Source organism: Oreochromis niloticus, linkage group LG7 (genome assembly GCF_001858045.2).
Source record: "Oreochromis niloticus isolate F11D_XX linkage group LG7, O_niloticus_UMD_NMBU, whole genome shotgun sequence".
Taxonomy (NCBI): Eukaryota; Metazoa; Chordata; class Actinopteri; order Cichliformes; family Cichlidae; genus Oreochromis; species Oreochromis niloticus.
In genome coordinates this window covers 19,512,997-19,524,672 of record NC_031972.2, presented here as the reverse complement: position 1 = coordinate 19,524,672, position 11,676 = coordinate 19,512,997, and the positions used below count along the sequence as shown (strand labels likewise).

General features: G+C 36.3%; 1 protein-coding gene across 1 annotated transcript in view; it reads right to left on the bottom strand.

Annotated features, from left to right (window-relative positions):
- Nucleotides 1-1,543: 1,543 nt before the first annotated feature.
- brinp1 (bone morphogenetic protein/retinoic acid inducible neural-specific 1) overlaps nt 1,544-11,676 on the bottom strand; it is a 105,011-nt gene continuing 94,878 nt past the window's right edge. Inside the window, exons 7-8 of the mRNA XM_003454968.5 lie at nt 11,378-11,600; nt 1,544-6,205 (exon numbers count right to left, since the gene is read on the bottom strand). Of these exons, the coding sequence (XP_003455016.1) occupies nt 5,065-6,205; nt 11,378-11,600 (1,364 nt within the window). The 3' untranslated portion in view covers nt 1,544-5,064. The remainder of the gene's footprint in view (nt 6,206-11,377; nt 11,601-11,676) is intronic.

Genomic DNA, 11,676 nt, shown 5'->3' with positions numbered 1-11,676 from the left:
CTGAAATCTTGCAACACAGAAATAAAAAAAAGATTATGTGGATAGCAACTGTTTAGAGTGGTTATGTTAATTAATTTTAAGATAATGATAATAGCTATAGGGAAAAAAAACCCGGCTAGCAACCCACATTCACACATTTTTTTTGTGATTTCAAATCAGTTTTTATCTTTGCAGAATTTCTAACTCTCAGCAGGAAAGTTTTTCCTGACTGTAACTCTGTCCATCAAAATAATTTTATTCCATTGGGTCTTCCATTCCAGAGTAAGATAAGTGACTAGGTGGGTAATTAAAAATGTCCAACTTTGAGGCAGCTACTCATTCATTGTCTGAGAGTGTGCAAAACTAGCTGTTGGTGGTGTAGATAAGACAGAGATTACAAAGCTGGAAAGCAAATAAGGCATTTTAGGCAGTTTTCCTTTCTATTTCTTTTCCTTTTGTTTGTGTAGGAAAAGACAACTTTGTGTTGAATTTAGGCTTGGCAACTTTGAAGACCTCTAGCATGCAGAAAACACAATAAACTAAATGTAAAGTGTCCCAAAGCAAACTATTGGCTCTTTAAAGACCATTATTATTACTCCTTTTTATATTAAAGTGAACCACTAAATGCAAGGACTTGGAGCCTATCACTAATTAGTTCTATGTTTAGAATTTTGTAAATACATGTATTTGTAATGCATTTTTACCCCGTGTCATATCATGTCACCTTTGACCTCTGATCTCGCCTTTAAGGTCAATAGATCTGATGGTCAAAGAGGTAATAATGCTATGTTTCTTACTACCATTGTTTGCAGTGAAAACATATAAGCATGTGTAAGGGATGTATAAGGATTCTAAATATCATATTACTTTGAACTTTTTCTTAAAGGTCAAATAAAGTTCGACTTTCATAAAATCTCTGTATCCTTAAAACTATGCCTGAAGCACTATTGTCTTTATTTGTATTAGCATCCTTTAGGAAATGATATAGCTATAGAGGAGTTTTAAATATCACAAAAGGCTGCATTCAAATATCATGTTGCATTTGATCTCTGATTTCGCTTTTACATTTCACATCTGCCTTTCTTTCAAGATTATCACAGAATTTTTATTGTACTACAAAATTCTTAAAGTACTTTTAAAAGACCAAAGAAAACTAAATAAATATATACAAAACACAATATTATACCCTTAAAAGTTTTCTTTGTTTTGAAATAAAAAGTGAGACTGCATCTTCTGTGCTTTTGTGTGGTCTCACAGAGGCCTTTAACAAATAAAACCCAAAACATTTTCTATCAACTTTGTGTTAGCACCACTTTTAGCCACAGGAATGCTTTTACAAAAACATACAGTTATTAAGTGGTTCAGCAGATGAACACACCAGGTTGATTTGTATGATAAGAGAAAAAAATACTGAGGTCAACCAACAAGCAAACAAAAAAATAAAAATGTAGCCAAACAAATAACTTATTGGCCAGCCGTTCATTTACCATTGCAACTATGGCAAAACTAAGTTACTTTAAAGATGTGCGAAATACTTCATATAGGAAATTTGTACAAACAAGCATTGCTCTTCTTATTAAATATAGCATTTTAATGAGAAATAGATTATTATATGAAACATTCATTTAAAATAAGCTGATAATGATCCCAAAAGAATAGCAAAATAAGTACATAGGCAAGGTATTAGGTGTAAAAATCATTATCAGACATATCCATGGATACATATACAATAAGCAACACTGTGGTAGCATAATGCCATACAAGAAAATGTGCTTGTTTTATGGATCTTGCAAGTGGATCAAAACTAAATTTTAATATACACTTTGACAATATAAAAACAGTCATAAATGATCATGATTCTAATTAGATACATAAGACATGAGTGCCCTGTACTTTGTGCTAATGTACTCAAATGGAGGGCCTTTTTGAAGTAGTCTTTGTATTCCCTTTCAATACTGTTATATTTTATAATATTGTTACTGTAGCAGAGCATTGTTACTGTAACAGTGTTCATATTTACAGATATATTGTACAGCAGGAGACAATAAATATCCACCATTACTTTGAGTCATCTGTTGTCTCTGTCTGGTGGTCAGCTCCCCCACATGCGCACACCTGACGGCGTAGCTGCCAGGAGGACATTAAAAGAGTATATTTCAACATTTATGGTCTTAAATTCTGAAAGTAATTCAGTGTCATTCTTCTGTTTAATATCTCAAAGTTTTACTCCAGGTCTAAACATGTTAAAGGGATCAATAACAGGCACTTAATAATAATAATAATAATAATAATAATAATGAAATGGAGACAATTCATTTGGATAGTCCAATAATGATGCTAAACAATCAAGAAATGTGTATATATAGGGCCATTTTAGGGCATCATCTTGTCAGCCTCAGCTCTGTTTGATATTTGCCTAAAGTTTTCCACGTGCATGAAAATATGTCAATAATGATATTCTCCTGACATCACTGACGATCACAAATGGATGCCTAGTCCATTGTTGCTATGTATGGGCATCTGGAGTTATATGATTTAACTTCTTTTATACAGAAACTGAAAAAGTTAGATAAATCTTGGAGAACAGTCGACTGAATTATGAGATTCTGGTAAATTCTGAACATATGTGATTCTACTTGAGTTTGCTCTGAACACACCATTACCATGTGAACATGAACTAACTGACCTAGTACTACAACATGCAACTTGTTTTTCTGACACAGCCTCGATTAATTCACCAAAATAGAGCAAAGGCTGACAAGCTGAGCTGTTGTTATCCAAACTTATACAAATCAGCCTATTCTGCTATTAACAATCATATCTCCTGAATGTAATTTTAGTTTGTAATAATGCTTTATAGTAAGTTGTGATTTAAAAAAAAAAAAAAAAGCACCTCCCAGGCAATAAACATGCTTCACAAGACTGGCAACATAATAATAAAACATATGAGTAATCTTTGTAAAACAAAGTTAGATGGGATACTGATACTATTCAAGTTGGAATTCTGAAAGCAGTGAAATCTGAAGCTGAGTAAGTGTAATGACACGTTAGTCCAGGGCTTGGTTTAGGAATTACACCTTCATTGTCGTTGTCACCCAGATGAAAATCATTACTCATTACCACTGTCTACACTTACAACTGACCCCATAGACTAGTGTCATTACAATGTAAGAACCAAGTTAGGTCAAAATAACATATAATTGAACTAAAGTACTAATACTGCTAAACTATCTACATCAAGAGACTAGCACATAAAAAAAATAATATTAACGTTGGCGGAACACTTGGAAAAATATGGATTTTTGACAGCTTTTACACCGGGAGGAATGTTTTTGTTGTTTTTGTTTTGTTTTACAGAGTTTGGCTTAGATGACAGCAACTACTCAATGTCCCCCGTTTTTTTTTTTTTTAAAGTTTGAACTCCCGAAAATGGCCAGACCAACTTGGTTGTACAACATCTTCGTTAACAAACATCCAAGCAAAGGACTAGACCTACAAAAAGTTAACAGTAGTAGAAATATTTCAGCATTGGATTACCCAAATAAAGTTTGACCATTAATACATAGGTAGTGTTTTATATTTCATTTGGATGATGAGAGTTGTTGATGCTTCCAGCAACATGCAAAAAATGTTATTGATTTCATATTGCAAAAGGAAAACAGACATTTATACACGTGGCCATCAAAAGCGTACAGATTAAACACTGCCAAAAGGGTATTTTATACTTTAGTATTCAACCATTTCTTCATATTTTTCTTTTTTTTTTTTCCCCCTGTGTAACAACATGAAAAATCAATGGCTTTACAAGACATTCCTATTCAATATAATATACACTCTCCTCTGTCAACTTCCCTTTTGCTGTGCTCTTATCTGAAATCAGCTGAGGGACTAAAACAAAAACATATAACTTGAACATTTTTTCCGTGTGTTATGAAGTGAATAAAGGTTATGAACTTACTTTACTTTATGTCTACCTCAGGGAAGTGTATGGCTTTAAATTGTCTTGCAAACGTGACTGAATGATGAATGCTTACATTTTGCTCTTGGTGCTGAAAAGCTCCACAAATCAGCAGTCACAACATGTACATTTTGCAAAGCTGTACAAAATAGCATTGATTGTTAAATCTTCAGACCACAATATTGCACTCACGCACCAGGAGGTACTGCCTTGTGGAAAACACAGCTTGAATTTCAAACACGGGAAGAAGCGCTCCAAATGCAAGAATCAGCAAACACTGGAGTCAATCTCAAATGACACATTCAATTAACAAACAGCAATAAGCATCAAGCCAAATAATAATAATAATAATAATAATAAAAAGGATATACACAAGCGCACACTCTCACATACACACACATTCAACCACATATGTATATATAAACAGCTGGCTTTTGTTTTGACATGACTATCCATTACTGCCCTGCTGTGTGCCTTATGTGTCAGAACAATGACAGAGTGCCTCATAACTCACAAAGAGCAATGCAGATTCACCGTGGGTCTGAAATGTAATAAAGTCTATCAGTAATGTGTTGACTACTTACTCACTAGGGATACTTAATCCTTACGATGTATAAACATTTTGAATATTAAACTGTCGTTTAGCTCATTAGCTAGAATGAAGTGATATCTGGTCTGCCCTTGTGTTATCATTATTTCTTTTAAAAATGTTTTTTTTCCTTTTTTTTCAATAAAGAATGGCAGTTTCAGATATAACCTTTGATCCCTCAGAGTAAAATCAAGGCCTCTTTTTTACCAGTACATAAATTTCATGTTTTTTGTTTTGTTTTGTTGTTTTTTTCTGTCTCTTTCTCATTTTAAGTTCTTTTAGGGATTTACAGACATGCTGGGACAAATATGATACAGTCCTTATAGTTGTTTCAGTAGTCTTCTTTATATGCCAGAAAAGCTTTTCATCACTGCCTTTTCCTTTTTCTCTTTAAGAATTATGCTTACAAAGTTAATATTACATCAAAAGGCAGAAAAGGTCAAAAAATGAAAAAGAGAAAAAAAATAGTAAGAGTAATATACCCCCATAGTTCATTTGTCGGGTGTTTCTGTTAAATTTGCTGTCCTTATGTGAATGTTCAACAGAGTTTAGCAGTCAGGTGATCAGACTGTTTTAATATCTCTGTGCTGTACATGTCCAATGCATGATTCACTCGAATCATCTCGCTGTTGTTGAGCTTGAGCCTATGCTTTAGCATACAAGAGAAGAGGTCCAACTGGGGTTTGCCAGGTGCAGAGGGAGGCGCTAGACGGTTTATCCGATCCCTAATGTCCAATAAGAGGAGCATAACAGATGAGGAGGAGTAAAACTGTGTACCTTGCGTGTATGACTGGTTAACCTGCTGCACAGCACTACGAAGCAAGTCTGCATTAAAGCGCAGGCTGTAACCAAAAACTTGGATATCAGAGATTTTTATGTAGATTTGGCGCTTGTTAGGGTCTGCAAGGTCCACCGGGCCCTGTCCTGTATCATTGCGGAGGCCAGATGGGACCTTGGCACGACTACGCAAATAAATGTGCACCGTCTCAAAGAAGGTCTTCCACCGGTTACCCAGTACAAGAGTCCAGTTGAAGCACTGGGAGTTCTGCAGCCGTACCTTTTCCCAGCGTGGGTAACCATGTTCACCAAAGGGCATGCTCCAGCCTTCAGAGTGGCTACCACTAAATGGGTTGACATAAACAAAGAACATGGGGTCAATGCTGCTGTTTCGCATCTGGCAGATCTTCATTGATAAACCAATTATCATGTGGAGGTAGTCCATCCTGTTTTTGTTACTTTTGAGAGTCAGGGACATGCGCTTACGCCAGCGTGGGTCAAAGAATGTCTCTAGTCGGATCTCATTACTAATGAAAGTAGTATGAATGTACAAACGTGAATCCATTTTCTGTAACAGGTATTTGAGTTCCAAGTCCTGAAAGTCCAGATCAGTTTCAAAGCTGATGAACTGCTCGCTGCGTTCTGAGTCCACATTCTGAGGTTCACAGCGACCACGATACAACTTGTAGCCCTTGTTGCATGAGCCACATTGTGAGATGTTTGCCAGGCTGCACATGGCACAGCTGTTGTTTCCACCTATGACACACGGTATGGGTCGCTGGCACAGTGTGACACCTGTGTGGCACACACACGTCCTTTGGCTCTCCAGGAAGGTCCCCCAAAACCCATTCTCATTGCAGTACAGGAAAGACTGAACCCTGTTGAGCCACTGCATCACAGATCTAAAGAGGCAAAAGACAGAAACAAGGCATAAGAGCATTAGCAGTGATCAGGAAATTTTAATCTCAATCTAGTGTGACAAGAACAGCGAAAAGAACACACACCAGTAAATGCTCTTAAAGTTAAAATGTATACATGTTAAATTCTCATCAGGAAAAAAAAGTATATTTTCTCTCCAACAAAAGGCCACCATATTAAAGAGAACCCTGAGGATTTGATGGAGTGAATGAGGCATGTGTGAGGTATAATTTCACCCTGGTAACTTGGACTATTACTATTTTCACGTAATTTTGTATTACTGTTTGACTTCTACATTGCATTTTCACTTGCTGTTTTTGATTAACTAAATGTACTTTTTTGGGTTGTGGAAAAGATCATTGCAAGAGTTAAAACAGACACATTCATAATATTAATTCCAATTGATCTGATATAAGACTAGAAAATGTGTTTGCTTTGCAGCATAATTTACAGTGCCTTCGGGTTGGATAGGGACATAATTTTTAGTAGACAGGGCCGGTTATTTCCCTTTGGTGGAAAGAATTGCTTGATATTCCTGTCTTGTCTTTGCCCCCCCTCAGACATCCTTCCTTGTCATCCTGACAGTACTGGAACTTCTTTTCTGACTGTAGAAGATGAAATCTGAATTTTGATTTCAGAAAGTATTGCTGGTCAAGGTTAGTTTGACAAGTAAATGATTTTAAGTACTGACAATGATATATGACATTGCCACAAGTGATACCATAACAAGAAAAGATCAACCAAAGAGAACAATGGAAGCACATACTTTGATTTCTCTATAATGAGCTCCAAACTGAGCTATAGATAGATAGATAGATAGATAGATAGATAGATAGATAGATAGATAGATAGATAGATAGATAGATATCCCTCATCAACATACAATGATACATAGCATTTCTTTCCTGAAGGACACTGTAGAGGCCTGAACACAGAAGTTGGTGAATGAGTTAGACAAAGACGAAAAGGAACAACAATATCCGGTCAAAACGGCAGAGTAAAATAAAGAATACCAGATATAATAAAGAATACTTCTGACTAGAGTCAGAAAACAAACCCAACAAAGACCATGCAGGTGGAACACCCAGGATCTTTGAGTCTGTGTTATTTTGATAAGAATGCCTTTATTTTCCTAAAATACTATACCTGTGTCAAAAATCTGTATAAACTCTAAATTTGTATATTGGAAAAAGTCCTTAGCAACTCTTCATTTCTTCACATTTTGCCTTCAAGAAACTGGTCTTGAGCAACAGTTCTTCAGGCTTCCTGAAGGTCTTTCAAAGTGTATCTGTGGACATTGCCTACTTTTCCGATCAATTTAGTACTTGGACCTTTATTTTATGTATCAATTTCGGAGAAATATTTCACTTTATAACTGTCTACAGGAGATGAACAGCAGCTATAAGCCATGTCCCTAAGAAATAGGAAAAAAATCCAGCAAAGACACAGGACCTGAGAGATGCATCTGGCCCTTCAGCTGATCCAGCTACTGGTCGCTGAAGCCTCATCAGAAATGGCCTCAGTGGAAGGGTGGCTGTCAAGAAGCCATTCTTCAGGAGGGAAACAGGGAGAAAAGGCTGAGGCATGCCAAATTACACAAGATCAGTGGCAACAGGTCTGATGGAGTAATGAATCCAAATGTAAAATTTTTGATTCAGGGAGGAAAGATGTAGAATAGTGGGTGTCTACAGCCATATGTAAAACACAGTGGAGGCTATGTCATGGTTTGCATCTCCAGGCAGCTGTTGTTCTGATTTGGCGCTATATAAATAAAATTGAATTGAATCAAACTCAGATGAATTAAATCAAACTGAATGGCTTGGGGCTGCATTTCAGTCAGTGGTGTTGGGAATCTTGGCAACACCACAGAACACAAAAAAGCACCATCAGATTTTAATTCACCATTTAATACCATCTGAAAACATCTGACTGGCAACAGCTTCATTTTTCAGCGTGACATTGATCCCAAATACACTGCTAATGCAGTAAAAGCATACCTGGATAGATCAACACACAACAGAACAGTCAAGGATTGGCCTCTCCAGAGCCTGGACCTCAAAATTAGCAGTGTGGGAACAGCTTGACAGAAAATGGAACAAAAGGTAGCTGACATTCGAAGAAGAGCCTTGGAATTTCCTTCAGGAAGCCTGGAGGACTATTTTTGAAAACTGCTTAAACATTAGAAAACTTGCCTGGTTGAGGTTGTGTTAAAAACTCTACAACAATACAAACTCTATTTTGCCTTGTTTACGGTATTTTCATGTTTACATGTTTCAATAAATTGCTCCAGGTGTTTCTTGTTTTCCAACCAAATAAACAAATGAGCATTGGGTCAAGACTTTTGCACAGTATTGTATATAAACTCGTCCGTCATATCAAATAAAATTCCTATCAGATATTCAGTATATGTTACTAACAAAACAGATGTATTCATTTTCCTGTCTTTGTATGTATAAATGTGTTTATTCTTTGGGTTTATTTAGTAAGTACTAGTAAAGGGACAACACAGATCAAAATGTATTATATTTTTTGGTAAGTTAATCTTAACAAGTTTTCATTATAATTAACTGGACTCAGAAATAAGTATACCTTCATCCTTTCAGACTGATTATCACCAGCTATAGATAAATATTCCCCTCTCCTTTAACTTATATTTGAATGTGTTATGTTTGCATTTATTTCTGCACTATGAATGTTTGCATGATCCCAAGTTAGATTACAGATTTTACTTCACCTTTTCACTTCTAATCTCCCTTTCTCTCACTCCACCATATTGCAAAAAGCACACAGCCACAGCCCTCTCAGAAATTCACGATCTAATATCATCTTTGTATTACATATTGGTATTTGCAGCTAAGATACTGATATTAGATTTATCTCATTAGCGTTAACAAATCTAATAGAATGATTTCCCTTCTCCCTTTCTAATCTTTCTTTCACTGAGACACTTGTAATTTAATAGCATTAACTCTGCTGTCACATTGCCGTATTTCTCCTTCCCAACAACAGGTAGCACCTCATAATGCTCAATATTAAAAAGTAGTTTATGAAACTTTTGTCAGCAGTGTGCCATTTGTTTTAATTGTTAACAGACTATAAAATCAGAATGAATGTATAGTCATTTATGAGGTTCGAATTTATGCTTACTTGTTAATTTGTGTGCTACAAATTTTAATTATTAATTATATATTATCAGTTATAATGTATTAGGGATTGCTTCATAATCCTGACAGTGACAGTAACAACTGAAGTATATTTTTTGTCAATTTTATGCACTTCACTGTTATTAAGGCTTCATAATGAAGATTTATATGCCATGATAAAGAACAAAAGTGAAGCCTGAATGCACTAGATAATCTTAAGCCATGCAGGGTTAAAAACCATTTACCATGATCTTTTCCTTAACCTAACCAACCAACTAAACTACAGAAAAGCAAAAGTGAACCATGAATAGATGTATATAAAAAAGAAATACAATAGAAGTTAGTGGAAAAAGCTCACAGTCTTGTGATTTCTCTCCTTCCAGCCACCTGCTCATATGCTTTTAAACAATTGTAAACTTTAACTTAATAGCAGCTGAAATAATGTTTATAGGATTTGTTAACCTTTCACTTTTAGCAATACAATAATCAGTGAGATGGTTCTCATTTTACAAATTAGTAATGAACTATCAGTTTGTTTGTTGACACTAAATAAATATTAACTGTAAACCTTAATATATCAGTTACATATTGATGATGGGTACTATCAAGTGTTACCTTTGTTACACTGAATCATAGTTTGGTAAGGTTAAAAACATTCTGGGTTAAAAGCAAGCTTGTTCAAATACAATTCCTTCTTCAGTAAAATATCAGAGGAGTTGAGGAACACTATTCTCAAAGTAGAATAATGCAAAGTAGCGAGTGGATCCTTCCCACTGGGGGTCTGATATACAGTATGAACCAGAGAAGGGCCAAATGATCTCTCACAAGGGATGTGTGTTGCTGTCATTTCGAATCCTGATGCACCAGTTTTTCATCTCTGGGACCAAGCAATATAGTTTTTTTCCCACATCTTCATTAACTCACAGCCTCACTGACATGAAGATGCGTTGGAACACATCTTAAACACACAAGCCTTCAACTTTGCCTCAGTCCCTTCATTGACTTATTATCTGTTATAGTTTGATGGGGAAAAATGGAAGGACTGGAGTCCTTGTTGGTAATATCTTAACGTAAAGGAAAATCTTAATCTTGTTATATATATGTAGTGCAAATGCACACGGTTATAATAAAACCAAATAATTCCTCCATCTGATGCAAAGTTGTCTTACACAAGCAAGCAAATAAACATGCAGCTCTTATTTCCAGTGCCATCAGGCACTCTTGATGCATACTCCATGGACAGGGAAGCGCATACTGCAGCTCTTTGATAACACTTCAGAACAAACCTTTGCCAACTCTCACGCACAAATGTGGGTGTGCTCTTTTTCTGTCAGTGACAGTTGACAGCGGCTCATTTTCAGACCACTTAAATGAATATTTTACAGATTCTGTTTCTATTTATGTGGTGACATCCCCTACACATAACAGTTTTGGGGGTGTTTCATGTGGAAGCCAGGAACTTTGCATATTTTGCATAGTGTTTTCTGATATTTGCTAGAGTGGATGGTTGAAAATTCCTGGCATTTCATGCAGCGCTGACACAATGGCACATCCGCAGCAAGGCTCTTAAGCTGCAACTGCAGTAGGTGGTGACAGATGTGTGCAATGACCTATCAAGAAAACTCCCACAGCTATTTTTTTTCCCCCTTTTAGATTGCAAAGTGAAATACAAGAGTGAGGTAGAGTGTTTTCGGCATGTGCAAGCCTCAGCACTAAGTTGACTTGATGGACAGAAACAACAGAACCATAAGTTAAAATGTATAATGGATGTCATCCTCACTGTGCACGCTTCAAGGAGCACCAAATAAAAGAGAACACATACATCAATCCAAAAGGGAAATTTCCCTGAAAGATGTCACTCCTCTGTAAGATACATTTTAATATCTTCTTTTACTTTTAAAAAAGCAGATATCCAAAAATATCAAGGCCAGAAAAGGCACCTTAGGCTTGTCCAAGTAAATTCATAGCTAATTTTGAACAGAACATTGAATTAAGTTTTTTCTTTTTACCCACCTCTCCCTAGGCATCTGGTGGTTGGGATTGTGGTGACAGCGGATGCTGAGGCTGAAGAGCTTGCGGGCGGTGCGCTGGATCTTCAGTCGCTGCACCTCCAGGGAACTCTGAAGAAGCCTGTAGCGGGCCTGCAAATCCCAGTCGCTGCCCCAGAGAAGATGCACACTGCTGATGGGCAGGAAATGAGTGGAGGGCAGCCTCTTCAGAAATGACTTGAACTCATCTAGGTGACAGAGAGGGAACCGTTAAAAAACCCCCCAAAAAATCAGCTGGAGATATCTGTTATTGTAATATTTGCA